Source organism: Myotis nattereri (assembly GCF_964212035.1).
Source record: "Myotis nattereri genome assembly, chromosome: 8".
NCBI lineage: Eukaryota > Metazoa > Chordata > Mammalia > Chiroptera > Vespertilionidae > Myotis > Myotis nattereri.
In genome coordinates, this window is record NC_138083.1 from 60,846,578 (window position 1) to 60,866,483 (window position 19,906).

General features: G+C 41.8%; 1 protein-coding gene across 1 annotated transcript in view; it reads right to left on the bottom strand.

Moving 5' to 3' along the window:
* LAMA1 (laminin subunit alpha 1) overlaps window positions 1-19,906 on the bottom strand; it is a gene marked incomplete at its 5' end in the record, with an annotated part of 148,699 nt that overhangs the window by 32,232 nt on the left and 96,561 nt on the right. The window contains 13 exons of the mRNA XM_081096498.1: window positions 1,137-1,280; window positions 2,824-2,978; window positions 3,305-3,487; window positions 4,892-5,008; window positions 6,724-6,817; window positions 7,591-7,726; window positions 10,344-10,507; window positions 10,623-10,739; window positions 10,923-11,133; window positions 13,984-14,146; window positions 15,804-15,915; window positions 17,481-17,570; window positions 19,754-19,896. Coding sequence (XP_080952624.1) covers window positions 1,137-1,280; window positions 2,824-2,978; window positions 3,305-3,487; window positions 4,892-5,008; window positions 6,724-6,817; window positions 7,591-7,726; window positions 10,344-10,507; window positions 10,623-10,739; window positions 10,923-11,133; window positions 13,984-14,146; window positions 15,804-15,915; window positions 17,481-17,570; window positions 19,754-19,896 — 1,829 coding nt within the window. The remainder of the gene's footprint in view (window positions 1-1,136; window positions 1,281-2,823; window positions 2,979-3,304; window positions 3,488-4,891; window positions 5,009-6,723; window positions 6,818-7,590; window positions 7,727-10,343; window positions 10,508-10,622; window positions 10,740-10,922; window positions 11,134-13,983; window positions 14,147-15,803; window positions 15,916-17,480; window positions 17,571-19,753; window positions 19,897-19,906) is intronic.

The following is a 19,906-nucleotide window of genomic DNA, read 5'->3' on the forward strand; positions in this document are numbered from 1 at the left end:
TTGCACCCTAGCTCTTAAAAAGACATTTCCAGTAATATCTGGGCTTGCCAATATTTTCTGCCCTAACACAGACAAGGCTTCTGACCCATTTCCACCACACAGCCAGTTATTAATGGTCTTCATAGGGGACTTGCCCTCTGGGGACCATTGGAATCTCATTGGATGGAAGAGCCTGGGTGAAGCATGACAATGGTGAACAGGCCTTAGGGTGCAGGCTTCCACTCCGGGTAACACCCCCCAAGGTCGACCTTATAGACCCAATGCTAAACTCAGTGGCTGCAGAGGTCACAGAAGGCATTACAAAAAGTTCATCTAAGTCACAGCTTGTGATTAAGATTGCAGATGGAGACACTTTTCCTTCCTCAAAGTCACGTTCCCTCTCACAGATACTGAATTATGTAATTTATTTTTAATCTAATGCTACTGGTTTAGCAAAAGGTTATTTCCCTTAGAACAGTGGTTGGCAAACTGGCTCACGAGCCACATGCGGCTCTTTGGCCCTTGAGTGTGGCTCTTCCACAAAATAGCACGTGCGGGCATGCACGTACAGTGCGATTGAAACTTCGTGGCCCATGCGCAGAAGTCGGTTTTCGTCCTGGGCAAGTCTATTTTGAAGATGTGGCCTTAGAAGACGTGGGGGGTATCAGTTGGTTGGGCGACGGGAGACACAGTGCAGGCAGGCCACGGGACACACAGCGTGGGGGAGCTACATTGTTTTGAGGAATGTTCCCTGAGGTCGACCCCTTCCAACTCTCCCATCCACACTTGTCTATCTGAAACAAGTATACAAGACCAGTGTGGATGGGAGAGTTGGAAGGGGTCGACCTCAGCGAATGTACCTCAATCAGATTGAGGACGTTTTTATCAAAGGCCAGCTTAGGAGTACCCTAATTAAGTTAATAGCAATGTACCTACCTATATAGTTTAAGTTTAAAAAATTTGGCTCTCAAAAGAAATTTCAGTCGTCGTACTGTTGATATTTGGCTCTGTTGACTAATGAGTTTGCCAACCACTGCCTTAGAAGAATTAGTGATTTCACCAAAACCCTGTTGTTTTTTCATCAAAAAAAGTGTCAATTTAGAAAACATAGGCATTCATAGGAGACTCGTTGTTGCTTTCTTTGAGTCCATACTCACGCTGGTGCTGCTGCCGAGGTAGAAGAGAAGGTTATCGGGTTCACTCGTCTTAACATTTAGTGTTAAGGTGTTATAGTTGGTTGAAGAGATCGGAGGCTGGTAGGCCCGGATACAATCTCTGTCTGCAGACACAGCAACTTTAATCTGCAGAAGGAGAAAAAGTGCCCAGTCATTCAATGACACATCACATGGGCCGTGCGCCAGGAGTTCAGACGTGCTATTCCCAGGCAGACTGTCACTGTCAGGCAGGTGCCTCTCCTGACAATACATAATGCTTCAGAAGTGAGAAGTCAGGTGGCGGTGAAGAGAAATTTATCTGGTAAAGTATTTAAATCTGAAAAAGTCAGTCATGGAGTTTTAAAAGAGTGTGTTATGTAGAAAATCAACTCTCTCATATGAGATTTAATTCCTTAAAGACAAGGAACTTGCCCTGACCGGTTTGGCTCAGCGGAGAGAGCGTTGGCCTGTGGACTGAAGGGTCCCGGGTTCGATCCCGGTCAAGGGCATGTACCTTGGTTGTGGGCACATCCCCGGTGAGGGGTGTGCAGGAGGCAGCTGATCGATGTTTCTCTCTCATTGATGCTTCTAACTCTCTATCCTTTCCCTTCCTCTCTGTAAAAAATTCAATAAAATACATTTAAAAATAAAAGACAAGAAGCTTATCCAAGTCATCTTGGAATCTTTAGTCCTGCCACAGAGAGCCTATTTGATGATCACTTGTCGAATAAATGGAGTGTTTATCTACTTCGTCTTTCAGCAAATATTTATAGAGCAAATATTACACATATTTCTCTAAGTAATTGTTTGCATATATAGCATATTTTAGCCTAAGTCTGTATTAACCAGAGCATTTGGAGCCATCTGCTGGGCTCACACTTATTTGGTGACTGTAACTAAAACAGGTGGAAGTCAGAGCTCATGTAAACCAACAGCCCTTTCCAACAGTGAGGTCATTTGTGGGGGGAGGGGTGTCAAAGGGCTGGGAACTCCTGTATCTTGGCTAGAAAACTTAGGTGGATAAGCATTAGACCAGAGGTCCCCAGTAGTGTGACAACTGATAGTCTCTCGAAGATCTTATTTCCCTGAAACGCCTCCCCTCAGGAGCACAGCAATGCCACATGCTATGGATGGGTGGCTGGACAACATCTTCCCAGTGTGTGCTTCTCGGTGTGTCAAGTGTCTCGTAGATGTAGTGACCTGGATGCGTGCAGCATTTGTTCATATGCAAATCGTCAGGTCAGGCTCCTAGAGGATGGACTGTACTGTGCAAACATTCCAAAGAATATCGGATTATTAAAACCACCTTGGTAAAATGATGGAAATAACACCATATGCCACCGATGAAATGCAGAGTGATGTTAACCCTTAGGCAACCATTAGCTAATAGTTATGAATCTACAAATCTAAGCTACAAAACTCCATAAAGACATGGAGATCTCCTTGCTGGCAACAGATTGAAACATGTATGAAAATAGAAATTAAAAAAATGAGACTAATATACTTAAGTAAAAATACCTAAGACACTGCTATGAGGAATCTGGTATTATTCAGAGCTGTCAGCAGACATTCCAGGGACCCGGTGAGACAGAAAGCCATTTCTACAGGAATTCTCTGGAACTTGGAGTTCCCGAGAGTCTCAGCTAGGGGGGTACCGGATGACACTGGTAGCAACCGGCCCCACACTCACCGAAGCTGCTTGTTTCCGGGCCTGGCTGATCAGCAATTTAATTTCTGACAGGTTTCTGCTCAGGTTCTCTTCTAATCTCTTCAAAGGCTTCAACCGATCAAATAAAAGGTTGGCTTGTGTTTCCACATCTTTAACTTTTTTCCCAGCTAACAGACCTAACAAATACAAGGTAGCAAGAAAGTTGGGGTTGGGGTGACGGACACAGAGAAATGGACTGGTCATTACTAATGCACTGGATGAAACATAATATCCTAATTATCAAATCCTTGACATTTTGGTACATATGTAAAAAATGCACCAGCTCCGTACATTACCGTAGGCCCTTCTCTTTCTTTATAAATGGAAATCCAGATGTTAGTGCATTTTCATTTTTTTTTTTTTTTTAGGAATGCTGTTTGTGAACAAGGCACCATTGTGCCCTTGGCAAGCTCAAAATTGCATAATGCAGACTTTCCTAATGGGAAGGGAGACCGAGACATACTGGTCATTGAGGAGTCCCGTAGAAGTTCGTTTGCTTCTTGTAAGGTGGCATTGACCTTGGACAGGTCTGTCGATGTGTTCAGCAGCTTCTGACTCAGTCCCACCACATTCTTCAGCGTGCTCGCAGCACTCTGATTGGCAGATATAGCCAGCTCTTTCATTTTGGTTCCTTTGTCTCTGACACCTGAAATAAATTCATATGCAAGCATGCACACCATAAAACGGGGTTTCTTGTGTTTAATGGCAATATTAAGGTTGCTTGTCATATGTGCTACTGCTGCCTTTTAGGGATAAATGAAATAATTTTGGTAAAAGTTCTCTGTATTGAAATGTGATTTCAATACACATGAGAAAACAAAAGCAGCTAATGGCCATGCTCAGGCTCTCACTTATTAAGAAACTAAGCTGCTTTATTTGGTCTCTTTTCTATTTTCCCTTCTCATATCCATTAAATACCTCTTCAAATCATCCCATGTCTGGGTAAGAAGGTTTGGGGATTTAAATGTGTAGGTGGGATGAATGTGTCTCAGGCTAAAGGAAGTGGTATTTTTTCACAACATAACTGGCTGCTAGATATAACACCAGAATACAGACTAAATGGGCACTTAAGATAAACTGGAATTTCATTTTTCTAGAAAAATCTGGGTGATAATGATTTTTAAAAGGCACTAGTATTCATTTTAAAAGTGTAAATCACAACCACAAATGGGACAAACATTAACACTAGGAGAAGCTGGATAAGAAATATACTGGTATTCTTTTTACAACTTTTCTGCAAATTTGAAATTGCTTCCAAACAAAAAGTTATTTTAAAGTATTTAATCAACAAATACCATGTGTCCTCATAAAGAGAGAGAGAGAGAAACATCCACATCAGAAAATGCCCTATTGATTTAAGGTAAGAAATTCAGAGTGCCCAAGCCCAGCTACCCAAGGTGATTTGTGTGCTTATAAAGTGAACCAGCAGATGGAAATTTAGAGATATTTGGGCAACTTATAAGACTTAAAAAAAAAAATCTTATTAAGAAAAAAAGAGAAGGTTGAGGGAATGTAAATAGTGTACTACAGCACAATTAATTTGTATTACACTTTGTAAAAGTTACCGTATTTTAAATTTTAATAAATACTGCACTTGTAAACCGTCAATATTAAAGTGATCTAGTTTAGAATGCTTCGTTGCCTCATGAAGAAGATTTACCAAGCAAGACTTTTTAAATTTCTTACATTTATATGAAAGCAGGAACATTCCTGCTCCTTTACTTGCTGACTTCTTTGAATGACACTTTTTCAGTTACGGCATGTGACAATTGCATGGTAAAAGCCAGCAATCGATATGGTAGCATAAACTCTCTAGTGCTTTTGTTTTTGAGTATAATTCTGGTATTTCAGTTCAAGTATTCTGACCTTCTTAAAAAATAGTGATCTTCACTTCCAAATCATATTCCTCTGCAAGTAAAAACTGTCAGTCCTGGGCTCATTTCCAGCAAGGGCTCTTCATCAAACCGGAGGCAGAACCTCCTCATATTCATGTGTAATGGCTTTGAAATGAGAAGACATTAATTAAATCAAGAACCCCCTTTTCACTTACCTTCAGGAATTGCTCTAAGTATTAAGAGTGATTCATTGGTCTGCCTAGTAATCTTATCAGCATTTTCTTGAAATGTCTTTGCCGTATTTTTCAATTCTCTCAGTTCCAATGTGATACCTATTTAAAGGGGGAAAGTGTTTCCTTTTAAGATGGCCTAATAAAAAGCTGCCTAGGTTTTCTTCATCACTTTGACCCTTTATGGATTGACAGCTTTCTACCGAGACCCTCCCCCATAAAAGCTTCTCCATTAAGACTTCAAGCCCCTGATTATAGAAATTGTGATTTTTAGCTTGCTTGGTCATTTCTCCTACTTTGCTTGTTGCTCTTCTCACTAATATTTCTTCTTAAATTGCATGTCTAATTTAATTAGAGCTCACCTTGAGGTGTTTCAATCACTCATCCTTAATTGGACACATCAATTTCCTACCTACATCTAAATTGTGGCCACCTTTCTTCTCAGGGCTGTAAAACCCCAAACTGGGCTCCCGCCTGATAATCTCCCTCCTTATCTCCCACCTGCTTCCCTGGCCAGGACCCCTCTGCTTCCTGCTTCCTTCTGACCCTCCCCCATCCCAGCAGGTGCTCGACTCAACCTCCTCCAAGTCTGATCAAAGCTGTTGGATCAAAGCTTCACTTTTAGCATTTCTGTTCATAATACACAATCACATTGGATTCTGAGCACATGTTAAAAAATGAATTATTGATAAAATCCTTGATGAACATGATGGTTCTGCCTAAACTTTAATTGCAGGACATTCACTATTTCATGGCCTATGAAATACCTTTAGTTGTATAGACTGAAACCATAGCCCATCAACATTGATGCTAGAGTTGGTGTTTAATGCTTTATGATTGAGAACTGTGCACTTTCTATATGGTGAGTTGACAATGAATTCTAAACTGCATGACTCACAGAGAAACAAAAAATATGCACATATCCACACCCTAAGGGAGAGACACAGTACAGGACATGGAGGTAGTCTAAAAGGTGGGTGAGCTGTTTATAGACCACTATTTACTCTATAGGAAAAGACTTGACATTTTTTATCTATCTATATAAAAGCCTAAGCGACTGCCACAACCGAAAAAACTGAACGGACAACTGAACAGGCTACGTGGGGCGACCAGGCCGGCAGGGGGTTAGTGAGGGGCGACCAAACAACCAAGCAGCAGGCTGCGTGGGGTGACCAGGCTGGCAGGGGGGTTAGTGAGGGGCAACCAAACGACTGAGCAGCAGGCTGTGTGGGGCAACCAGGTCATTAGAAGGGACAGTTAGGGGCAACCAGGCCGGTTGGGGGGGCAGTTGGGGGCAATCAGGCTGGCAGGCAGAGGCAGTTAAGGGTGATCAGGCCAGCAGGGGGGACAGTTAGGGGCGACTAGGCCGGTAGGGGGGGCAGTGAGGGATGATCAGGCTGGCAGGCAGAGGCAGTTAGGGGTGATCAGGCTGGCAGGGGGGGCAGTTAGGGGCAATAAGGCAAGCAGGAAGGTGAACTGTTAGGAGCCTGCAGTCCAGGATTGTGAGAGGGATGTCGGACATCCCCTGAGGGGTCCCGGATTGGAGAGGGTGCAGGCTGGGCTGAGGGGACTACTACCCCCTACCCCATGCACGAATTTCATGCACCGGGCCTCTAGTATATTAGAATATATTAAAGTGAAAAATACACTATCTTATATAAAACTTCCATGTTTCTCTTGTACAACAGATTCCTGCTGCCATTTTATTATGGATATATCATTATGTTATTAGGTAGCTCATATATATGCAAATCATTGCTTACTGAAACTCTTAAGAAAAATGAAACTGCAAAGGTATTTTCTGAAAAAAAACTGACCTTGATGCTTTCTGCTCAGGCTCCTGCTTTCTTTTAGGAATTTGGAGCTGCGCTGGAGAGCTGCTTTCCCATTAGACTCCATGGCTTCTGGGAACTAGGAAACAGAACAATTTACGCGTGGTGACTGGAGGCCGGGGTGGGACCCTGATGGGGATGTGAAGGCAACTCCATCAGAATAGCCTCCCCTCTGGTTCCAAACAGGGAAGTCAACTAGATAACAGGCAGGGAGAGTTTAATTGTCCTAATGCCTGTTTAACATACATCCTAATTATGGCAGAAGAGAAAGACCACAAGCCATTTTTAAATATACGAAGACAAAAACACCCATTAAATAAAGATCTTCATCACAGGTAAGACAAGATGCCTCAAAAATTGGCAGTTACAAAATAGTCACAGAGATGTATAATATAGCATAGGGAACATAGTTAATAATATTGTAATAAGTATTGTGCCAGTTGGGTACTAGACTTATTGGAGGGATCATTTCATAAGTTATATAAATATCTAACCACTATACTGTACACCTGAAACTAACATAACATTGAATGTCAACTGTATTTTTTTAAAAAAATTAAAAAAGATGCCTTGAGTAGGTATCATGAAGCATTATCATTTTGTAATAAGAAATGGTGAGATTTTCCTCATCTTTACATCACTTAGTCCCTAATCTTTATAAAGAAGTATTTATGACTTTAAGAATTAAACATACCACATAATGGCAGAAGCCATAAACAGATCCCACCAGAAAGCAGTGTTGACAAGCATATATTTAAGCCACCAAGTCTCTGCTCAAGCCTCTAAGGAACAATCTCCCACGGTTTTCTAGAAAAGGAAGGCACCCACCGAAGCCCACACGGCTCTTCTTACCAGGCTCGCCTCCATCACAGTCCTGAGAGCATCTTTTGCCAGTTTTTCTGATTCTTCAATCAGGCTCCGAATGTTGGAATGGATGTGGGTTGCGCTGGTTGCATTCAGGGACACAAATCTAACATTTCCAAGGCCACTATGAAATCAGCATATTTACAGGTATTATGATAAACTAAAATTGGACTTCCCCACTATTCTTAAACGCCTCTTAGCCTTCTTTCCCATTAGAGCAGTACCATCAACAAGGAATAACAACCTGTGGATTCCCCTTTGACTCCAAAAGGAATCTTAAGAAGCAGTGACCACGCTGTCACAACAACACTAAGAATGACTGTTTAATTAATACCCAAAGAAGAGATGATGGCTGTTTCCCATCTTTTAACCATTCATCTGTTTCTTCCAGCTGCCCTCTTTTGGTCTCTCTTCAAACCCCTGCATGTGTCTGGGATGTCACTGAGTCTTTGCATTTATTGTAATCTGTGCTGCTAGGCAATTGCTAATTTTCAAAAAGCTTTCCTAAGCATATGTAAGGCTGCTGAATCTTATTTCAAATGGTGTACACCAATTTGATAAGTTCACTAGAGGTTTTGCAGGAAGATCAGATAGTATTTCAATCATCTGAACTTCACTCTTACAAATGGACAAATCACTTAGGAACTTGCCAACTGGTAATGGTGCAATTTCATCCAGCCACTCTATCTTGAAAATAAAATTTGACAATCGACACATCTTTGCCTGGTGTGTAACTCACTTCATTTTCTTCCCAAGGTTATTGAGTTGAGTGATTCCCAAACCAGACATCAGCAGTTATTACTTGTTACTACTTGACTGGCAAAATTTGGTGATTTATAAGTAAAAGATAATAATGTTATTTTATTTAACTTTATGTATCATACCAATTGCTTTTACTGCATATACTAAGTAATAAATGTTTTGTTCTAGCTATGTATGTAGTCAGAATTAGGTTTTCTCTTTTGGGAAATGATGAAAGATGAAAAGAGAGACACTGAGTACCTAATTCCATTTTCTATTACTGATTCCTGTGGCATCTGTAGGCAGTAGTGCTCAATGCAGCACATAATTTATGCAATATTCTATCTTATGTAGTTTTTTTATTGTCTTCATTGTGTAATCTAATAATTTAGGGCAGTTTCCTCAAATTGGAAATATATTTATTTTTCCCCTTCCACAAAAACACATATTCCCAGTGTATCCAGACCATTTCCATCCATAATTTATAACAAATTTTAAATAAATTTACCAATTAATTCAGACTATGGTGCAAATCACTGAAAGGCCTAAAACACTGGTTCCCTCATTTGCTGCTATTAGACCACCTGGGGATATTTTTAGAAAATAGGTCACAACCCAGATAAATTAAGTCACAATCTTTGAGTGGGGGCTGGGAGGACTAGGTTGGACAAAGACATCAGTTTGTTTATTTTTAAATCCTCAGCTGAGGATATGTTCTTATTGATTTTAGAGAGAGAGGAGGGAGATAAAGAGAGAGAGGGTGGTAGAAATATCGATGTGATAGAATCATCCATCAGTTGCCGTCTATGCCTCCACTGGGTATTGAACCAACCTTTTGGTATATGGGATGACATCCAACCAACTGAGCCATCCAGCCAGGGCAAGGCATCAGTATCTTTGAAGTTCCCCAGGTTATTCCGATGTGCAGACAAGTTTGGGAACCACTAGCCTAACACCGTACTTCTCATTTAAAGCCACTTTTAACAAGTGAGGACATATACCCAAAAATATAAGTTTAAGTCATTGTAATGCTATGGTAGACCTTCAGGCAGTAGAAAATAATCAGAGGTGGTATAACATTTCTACAGGTCCAGTGTGGGCAAACACAGCCTCCATCACTGCATAAAGCCAGATAAAGGATAAGTTCCAAAAAGGTAAGAGATGTAAAGAAGTTAATATCTTTGTTCTGTCCACATGTAACTGAAGAAAGCCCTGAGCACTTAGTAGATGCGAAACAAGGTCTTGATGGCTTGATTTGTAACACTAGAGGCCCGGTGCACAAAATTTGTGCATGGGTGGGAGGGTCCCATCGACCCAGTCTGCACCCTCTCCAATTTGGGACCCCTCGGGGGATGTCTGACTGCGGATTTAGACCCGATCCCAGGGATCGGGCCTAAACCGGCAGTTGGACATCCCTCTCACAATCCAGGACTACTGGCTCCTAACCACTCACCCTCCTGCCAGCCTGATCACCTCTAACTGCCTCTGTCTGCCAGCCTAGTCGCCCCCAACTGCCTCCCCCTGCCGGCCTGGTCTCCCCCAACTGCTCCCCCCCCCTGCCAACCTAGTCGTCCCCAACTGCCCCCCTGCCAACCTGGTCGCCCCACGCAGCCAGCTATTCAGTCGTTTGGGTGCCCCTCACTGTCCCCCCTGCTGGCCTTGTCACCCCATGCAGCCTGTCAGTCTGCTGTTCGGTCATTACTGTTACTGTGACAGTGTCCCAGACAATTTGCATATTCCTCTATTATTAGTATAGATTATATTTTCTTAAATGCCTATTTGGTTCAGTTTGCATTTCTCCATCTTATCTTTATGCTGATTGATGGTCAACCATGTTATCTGACATGGAGGAAATCCCCCTTACCATGTAAACAAAACAGGAATCTTCATTTTTAGACAAAAAAGGAAGAGTGACTTAACATTGTGCTCAAAACAGTCATCCTTATTCTCTTTGATCAATGGATCACAACCCCTGGAATTCCTGCAAAATGTGGTCTCACCTGTCCAGAGCCCCTGCTAGCTCCTGGAGCTCAGCTGCATGGCCCTCAGCTTGGTAGACAAGGTCAAGCGCTCTTCGTTTGGACATCTGCATGACCAGGTCATCCACGTGGTGCCTGATTTTGGCAGTCCACCAAAGCAGCTCATCCCGGAGATGCTCTAATTGCTACACAGATAAATCAATACTGTGAATATATAGGCAGCTATTCAGCAATGTGTGTGTGCATATTCATGATTTGGAAATTACTAGTATATTGTGGCTGTGCTGAGTAGAAACTTACTGCCAGCGCGCTCTGTGCAGCCTTGGCACGTGCTGTGGCAGCATCCAGCAATCTTCTTCCTTTGGCGATTAGCACTGAGGTCGAGTTTTGTTCTTCTCGAACACGCAGCTTTTTATCCTGTAGCAAAAATCACCTTTAAGGATGCTCCATTAAGCAAGTCAGCTTCCGAACACGGGGGCCTGACACTGTGTGTTGAGGTCAGGTGAGGGGGCTCGTCTTTTAAAAAGCTGAAATTCGTGTTATTTACATGGGAGAATTTGGTGACTAGCTTTAACTGAGGAGAGAGCTGTTAAGACTCACATTGAACTCTCGCAGGCTGGCCTTGATAATGAGCAGGAGGCGGCTGCTTTCCTGCGTCTTTGCCTCTGCTTCCCTCACCAGGTCTTCTGCTGCCTGCAGTTCACTGTTGTGTTTTGAAAGGAGGCTGCTTGCTGCTTCTTTTATTACCTTCAACTCTTCCTGTGGCTTCTGGTAATTTTTCTGAATTTGTGACAATAAATCTTCAGCAGCCCTGACAAATATAGATGGTTCACATAGTAAGTCAATGAATGACAAAGCCTCTATCATTGAAATGATAGCAGAGGGATTTTTACACTTCTGTGCCTAGTTTTATAGTGTGCAGTAAGGGTAACAGTGGGCAGAAGGCTGTCCTTCAAAGAGCCTGCTTGCAAGGTCTGTAAAATGTTCCCATTGTTCTCTACCTGATGCCAGTGGCTCACTGCTTCCACTGTCTGTGCAAACAGTGTGGTTTACGCTGAACACCTGCTTTCCTTCTGGGACTGTGGAATTTGGGCACATGCTGGGCAGAGGGTGCCCACAGGACTGCCCCCCAATAAAAACCACGAATGCTGAACCTCTAGTGGGCTTCCCTGGGCAGAAACATCACCATGTGCTGCTGCATTTTCGTAGCTGAGGGAAGAATACGCTCTGTGCTCCCTCAAGGAAAGGAAGCCTGAATGGACACCTCAAGGCTCCACTGTGTCTTTTTCCCCAACCCAGCTGTGCCTCCTTAATACCATAGGTTTATGGGCCATGAGCACAACTCTACGCTGAGTCCTGAGATTCCCGGTGAAACTGAATGTGACGGTGCTCTAGGGGACCCTGACACAGGCATAATAAGCAACTAATTTGTGTGCTAAATATTCCCAACAATAGGATTGCCATAGTTCAGCACAAATTACCAATTTTCTAAGGATTATCATTAGAAAAAGCTGATAAATTCCTAAAATAATCCACAAAATTTGAAATAGCATAAGAACAGGGATTATCCATAGAAAATAAGAAAGTGGAGATCAGAGAACACATTTTAAACTTTAATATTTTAAAATAAAAGGTCTTTTTAATAATAATTTAAATTAGCAAATTAAAAAGAAAGAGAACAGCGATCTCAAGAATAACTTTGTTCTAAATAAACACACAAGACCAATAATGACAGAGACAGGGTGGCCACAGGGCCTAGCAGGCGAGGAAAGTCGGGGGCACTGAGGGCGTCAGGGGGGGAGAGGGGCCCTGCCTTCTCCCCTTCCTCTCAAATGTTCTTCAGCAAATGGACTTTACGTAATTAGACTGCAAGATCCTAGTGGGAAAAAAGATCTCTATTGTTCTCCTTTGTGTCCCCAAGTCCTAGCACAATATCTGCCACTGGGGGCTCATTTTGCTGAATGAACAAGTGAGCTGACTGTGGAAAGGTAATGGTGGGAGAGGATGGCCCCACAAAATGACTCCCATGGATCTCCAGGGAATCTCCGTTTCTTATTAGCTCTTAAGTGTGGCTGAGGGAGGGAGCAACTGAGAGCCCAGGATGAGTGGGAAACAGATGGGTGGGGGGACTTTGGTTAGTGGAAAGGGGGTGGGGCTGGAATCAAATATATGACATTTTTGCTCCATCTGGGAGGCAGCGGGGAGCTAAGGAAGGGTAGGAAGCAGAGAATAGCACAGCTGAGCCTGGGGTAGCACCTTAAGAATGAATGGGTCCTGGGAAGAGGAACATGGAGGTGTCAGCGTCTTGCCTGCCAGTGCTTCTTTCTGCCATGCATGTCAGGTGAGGGAAGATGTGGGCAAAAGGTCGGGGTCAAGGCAACATGATTAATCTAGTGTAAATGTAGCAGCATGGTCTCTGACTTAACGGCCCAATTCCACCCATTGTCTTTAGGGGACTGGGTCTCAGATGTACTTCCTTCTGGGGTTCACAGTCACACAGACGTAGGTTTGTGGTCAGGGTCCGAGGTTGAACAGTGGGCAAGTTACTTGCAGTCTCTGAGTCTCAGACTCCCCAGCTGGATGCTCCCCTTCCCCACGAGGTAGCTGAGAGGATCACAGGACAGAACATGAGCAAGAGGCTGGTGCTCTCCTGCATGGAGGAGGGGCTCCACAGACGGCAGACCCCTTCCCCACCTCCTGGGCCCTGGCCTCCTCCAATCTCCCCGCAAGGCATTTGGTTCCCAGGTCTCTCTAGTTCTCCAAATCCCACCCGGTGCCTAAAATCATATCCAATAATGAATAAAGGTGTAAGCTTAATTCTCCAGGGTGTTGCCAGTAGAAGTGTACATTGTTTTAAGTAATCTTTTAGGAAATAATTTGTAAATGAAAGTCAGGAATCATCAACATGCAAATTCATTGGCTAAATGATTTCACTTCTTAATATCCACCCTAGTAATATAATAATGTGAAATATAGAAAAATATTTTTGTCTATGATACCCATCACAACATTATTTAAAATAGCAAAGTAGATTAAAAATAGTTTAAATGTCACAGTATAGAGAATGGAGTTTTGTGTAACTATTTAAGCCAGTGTTTAAGATATTTATCACAACCCTGGAGAAAAGATAGCTTGTGCTATATTACATCAGGTAATAACTGTGTGAAAATACTAAGAAAAATGCCTGAAAGGAAATTACAAGTTCCTAGCGACGATGTCTAACAATCCTTTGTGATCTGTCATTTCACACAGAGGTTTTCAATTAGAGTTTGCATAGCTAAGCTGAATTATTTTGGCATAACATCCATCTATCTTAGAGTTTACAGCACAGGTAGTAGCCGCTGACTAATTTTCTTCCATGATAACTGATTGCATTATACTTGATCTTCAACAAATACAGTACCATGTTGCTGAAGAGACAGAGAGAAACAAAACCCATGGCCTACCAGCACAAACACAGAGCTATTACAATTTTCTCTATTTGGAGGGCCTGGCGGAGTCTCTTCATTTACATGACAATGGGGCCCCTCTCTTTTGTGACATTTCTTCCACAGTGAGAGCTTTCCTTCTTTTACCTCCTCCCACATGCCTTTTCCCCCTCCATACTGAGGTTCTTTCCTCTAATTCGCTGTGTCGTGAATGGCAGCACTTAGAGACTTACTTCAGTTCAAGGGTAGCATTTTGGTGCAACTGCATAAAATGCCTTTTCTGTAAGGTTTCTAGCAAAAATGTCATGTTCTTTTGCATATTCTGAAGAGTGGAACTGGGTAGCTGGAAATCTTCATCCAAGGTCTGATTTAGAGTTGATGCCTTTTCAATAATATCTATGGAGAAAATTTATCAATCATTTAATAAGTCCCTTAAAAGTGGACGGCACTAAACTGGAAGAACTTAGACACTTCTTCAGTGAGGCTACTCTGTTCAGCTGAACTGGTTGAACCTCAAATCTACTCCAGGCCCCCTGTACATCCCAACATACTCTGGACATCCCCTATCAAAACACTCATGGGGGCCCTGGCTGGGTAGCTCAGTTGGTTAGAGCATTGTCCCAATACACTAAGGTTGCGAGTTCGATCCCTAGTCAGGGCACATACAAGAAGCTACCAGTGAATGCATAAATAAGTGGAACAATAAATCGATGTTTCTCTCTCTCTCCCTTCCTTTCTCTCTCAAATGTCAATAAGATAAAAATTGAAACACACACACACACTCATGGACTTGGGATTACTGTTTATTTAATGTTAGTTTTCCCTAGTGCCCTTACTCTCTGTAAGGCAGGGGGCGATGGCCACTGTTACCTCAGCATTTCCTGCGCTGGACACAGCAGACATTTGCACATAAAAGCTGTTCAACAAGTATTTACTGCATGAATGAATCACCAATACTTGATACTACCCTTCTTATTAAGCATATTATTTATTCTAATAATCTTCTTATCTTTTGCCCTATAAAGTCTGATCTGCATTGGATTCTGTACTTACTCCTTACCAGTATGTCCTTACACAATAATCCAAAAAAAAAAGCAAGAATATATTTCTTGTGGCTAGAAAACTGGAAAAAGCAACCTAAAAGCCAGATCAGACGGGACATCCCAATCGAGCAGTGAGTAAAATACTCTAATATTGTGGCTGCACTCTGGGACCACACTGAAGCTCCACATCACATCGGCTCCTATTGTGGGCAAAGGAATGGTGTCGAGAGTTAGCTCAGCGACTCACATGGCACTGCTGCCTTGACATCCATTTTCTGTGGCCAAGAGGCCTGCAGTGACCTTAAACTGACACTTGCCCCCTCATACAAGCATGTGCCCTAGGCAGTAGCCACAGGGTCAGAAGCTAATGTAAGTTCCTATGGTGAAGCCCCTGTGATCCACAGTCTCCCCTGCCTCCCAGAGCCTCCCCCTGTGTGCCCCAAGGATAAGACCTCTGTGCAGCTTACCAGAAGTCTGCTTTTTTGGTTGGGGCCTTAGCTCAGGAACCCCAAAGCACTGCACCCACAGAACCAAATAAAACAGGTGCCCAGGTTCTGTCTCTCTGTCAGCATCCCTGCCTTGCCTTCTCCATTTGGCCCCTTGAGGCAAGCTGGGTACTTTCTCCAGAACTTGTGACTAAAAATTCCTCTTTTCCATTTTCTCCTACGGTCTGTTGCTGGACCTTGCTTGGCTCATCATCTGGCACCCTGTGCACCACTTAGCAAGTCTTAATTTGGGAAATTCATAACAGATAGGAAGGCACCACATCTACTTGATACTTAGGACGTAAGTGTAGCGCATCATATAGAAAATAAATAAGGAAGCATGCATTTTTTTAAAAGATAAAACTCTCAATGAAAGACCATGATCTGGACACATCAGGATCCCCAGTCCTTGGTTCTAGCAGTTGAGCACAAGTATCACACATCTATTCATATGTTGTATAGAGTGAATGGGACTTTTCCTTGCAATGAGCATAGACTCCCCAAGCTAGACACTGACCACACTACCTTGAATGCTTATCTTCAATTTCTCAGTAAATGTCATGAGATCTTGACTCTCGTTGAGGAGTCTTTCAGTCGCCCTGGCCACATGTTGGCTACTTGTTAACACTCTACTGAGCTGATAGAAAATAAAGGTCTCAGGTTAGTCTGACTTGAATAATATGAAGCTTTGATGTTCAAGTTGTCTCTTTTAAATAACAAAATATATTCCAGAATATAAGTATTTACATTACCATATAAACCAAGGTTGATATTTTGGGGTTGGAAATGAAGTGGTTAATGAAATAATTTACTGATAACTTTGTATGAGAAAAGATGCCATATTTTCAAAAGCAGCCTAAGTGGTTATTATACCACAGATTCTCTCAGAGTCTCTACTATGAAGATTCGATATTCACCATATGACCCAAGTATACAGAATGAGAAAGAAAAATCTTAACCAATTTTTACTGACCGCGAGAACTTAGTCAAGGAGTTAAGAACATGGAGTCAGATAAACCAGGTTTTAGGCCCAGTTCTGCCAACCTGGAGACCTACACTAACATCTTCTAGCCTCATCGATAACCTGGGTAATAACAGCACTTACCTCATGGACTTTATGAAGATAAAATTTGATGATGTATGTAAAGCTGGCAGCCCAGGGGCTGAGACTTGCTGGTAGCAGTCCTCAGCTGGTTGTTTTTTTTTATTATTAGGGAATGTTATAATTGGTAAAAGGAAAGGTTGTAATTTCCAGGAATGTAAAGTAACTCAGACTAGGTCTAAAAGTGTTTTATAGTCAAAATCCAAAGAGAATCCTCTTTTATGCATAGAGAGAATTTATTTAAGCAGCTTATCATTTCCTACCAAATGTTTGCTCGCTGAGGCACATAGAGCCCACTCTTAAGCCTTAAACTCATCCCAAATCATTACTAATTTTAAATTAACAGGAGCCAAGCTAATACTTATTTTTAGGGTGCACACCACTATGTATGTGTGTAGATGCTGAGAGACAAAGAGTAGACACATCTATGTATAGATACACTATTAAATACATATCTAAGTATACACACATACATATGCATGTGCACATAAAATTCGTAAGTGAAAATGATAAATTTGGCAATAGGCTCCCTCGCCATCTGTGAATGAGGAAATTCCATTCATCTGACATGGGATAAACAGACTACTGCTGACTTTAGAGCAAGCTCACTTGCCATTCAAAGTCAGAAAATCAGAAGCACATGGCCTAAAGCCCAAAGGTTGTACGAACACCACACAACCAGCGTCAGGCTATGCTGGCTCTGCCCAGCGGATTGCAGCAAGTGGTCCTGGTGTTGGGGAAGTGCCTCTGAGCACCGTGCTCACCACGTGCTTAGTTAATGCAGCCAATTTAGGAGAAGGAAGAAACCTCAGGATCTTTTAATCCCACCCACCCCTTGATTCATAGGAGAAAATGATGCTCAGATGGAAAGGTGACTGCCCAACGGCTCCCTCAGCAGAGGTGACAATAGAAATTAAGCCAGGAGCCTTCCCCATGAACACATTTCTGCCAAGGTTAAAACTGATTTGGTTATAAAGTCCCTGGAGCACAGCTCCTGGGAGGCAGAGGCTGCCCTGACCTAACTGGAACCTTCAAGACCGCCCCAATGCAATTGCTCACAAATGCTGGGTGGGAAGTGAGCCTTTGTGTGAAGAATTTACCTCCCTTTGCAGGTCATCTGTTTGTTCTGTAACACCTTCAAGTTGAAGTTTTACCAGCCCCTGTTGTGTATTTCCTTTTAATAAAGACTCCTACAAAGAATGAAGAAAACAAATCACAATGCTTCAAAATAAATGTTCTGATTCACTGGTTACCAACTATTTTGTTCACATAAATAAATTCTTCTTTCCTTGAAATTGCATTAAAAATAAAATGAATCACATTTACTTAAGTTTTGATTATAGCAACATGCTCCCATCTGCCACCTTTTGCATAATATTCCCCATATATGCCTGGCCGGTGTGGCTCAGTCATTGAATGTCGATCTATGAACCATAAGGTCACGGTTCAATTCTCGGTCAGAGTACATGCCAGGGTTGTGGGCTAATCCCCAGTGTGGGGCAGGCAGGAGGTAGTCAATGATTCTCTCTCATCATTGATGTTTCTTTCTCTCTCTCTCTCTCTCTCTCTCTCTCTCTCTCTCTCTCTCTCTCCCCCCCCCACTCCCTCCCTCTCTCCCTTCCTCTCTGAAAACAATAATATATATAAATATATATACATAATATATTCCCCATACATACTAGTATATGAATTTAAAGTATGTTGTATTGTGCAGAATCCATTACTCCTGCTATTCTTGGGTAAGTCTGGCTTAATTTCATTAGAGTTACATCAATTTTAACCCTAATTGCTAACACTTTTAAAATTTCACTTTTAAAACTTATTAGGCTTAAAAAAACTTATTAGGCTAAAATACAAAAGTATTAAGTAAGTCTTCATAATCACTAACAATTAGTGCTTAATTTATGCCAACAGTCTTCTAATATTTTACTTGCATGATTGTATTTAAACCCTATAACAACCCTATAAAATGGCTATATTATTATTCGGGGTGGGGGTGGGGGTTAATTAAGTGACTTGGCCAAGGTTGCTGTGTAGATAACAATGAAAACAGTAAACAGTTAAGAGTTTACATCCTTAATCTACTGCATAATTTAGGTAAACATAAAAGTTAAAGGAATTGGAAAGTGGTTTAAATGAAAACATAGTTAAAATTGACATATTCATAGATAGAAGGTAGGCTGACAGCTGTTGGCAGGGACTGGGGATGAGTGAAGGGATTGAGAAAATAAAAGAGAGAAAAACTCATGGACATTGACAATGGTGTGGTGATTTCTGCGGTAGTGGGGGTGGGGGAAGGTAGAGGAGGGTATGGGGGAATAAATGGTGAACATACAATACAATGTACAGATGATGTGTTGTGGAATTGTGCTTCTGAAACCTGTTTAATTTTATTAACCAGTGTCACCACAATAAAGTCAATAAAAAGAAAAAAATATTTAAAATTTAAGGCAAGAATTTATCTCACTTGATAAATTTAAAATAGTTATATGCCTGGGGCCCCTAGTAATAAAAAAAAAAATAGTATTGGTAGATTGTGTCTATAGTGAATGAAAAAAAATTTCATATTTCCTGATTTTTATTTTAAAAATGAACACACACACACACACACAAACACACACACACCACACAGGCACACTTGCCTAAGGAAATGTCTAGTCTAAGAAAAGCTTTTAACTAAAAAAGACAGTCAGGAATGACTATCCTTGACACAGTGAATTAATTATCTCAAATTCTAATGTATAGGTTTTAAGGAAAATTAAGAATAATATTTTTTCCAATTAGCATTAAAAATACTAGAGTAGAATGCTGTCAACTGAGTCTATTTCTAACCCACCCCCCCCCCCGCCCCCCGCCTTTTTGGGACCCAGATCCTATTTGACTAAACATAAAACGGTGATATGCCCGCAGAGATTTTTATATAATCTTCCAGGTTAAAAAAAACTTTTGTGCCTAAAATTCAAGTTAAGAATAATACATTTACAGAACATAGTTATCTTTAGCAGATTCCAACATTAAAGAAGATACCACCTCAATTTATTTCCTGTATTTGTATTAGGACAGCTATTTTCAAATAGCCAAAGGTTTGTCTTAAAGAGGCACAAGTGCACTTCGTGCACAAGGTGAAGAACAACGTGGGGTAGAATTTATGAAAAGGCATCTAATGAATAACTCTGAAACAATTAAGGGGTCCTACAGTAAAACAAGTTACTGTTGGATAATAAGGTCCCTGGTCATGTTCAAGGGAAGGCTGGACACCTCCCAGCAGTACACACCGTGAATAAGGAAGCAGGGGGGACAGACAGAATGACTCCTACTGTCCAGCCCAACTCCATATCTCTCAGTGATGCATCTCTGTATTCCCAGTACCTACCCGGAGATATTTGGTTGTATTTTCCAGGTTTGACAAAATTCCATATGGGACAGGAATAATGCTGGTGAGGTTCACAGAAAGACTGGTATCACCAATATTGTCTAAGTCATCCAGCAGCACACCTACGCATTCATCATCACAAGCTAAAAGAAA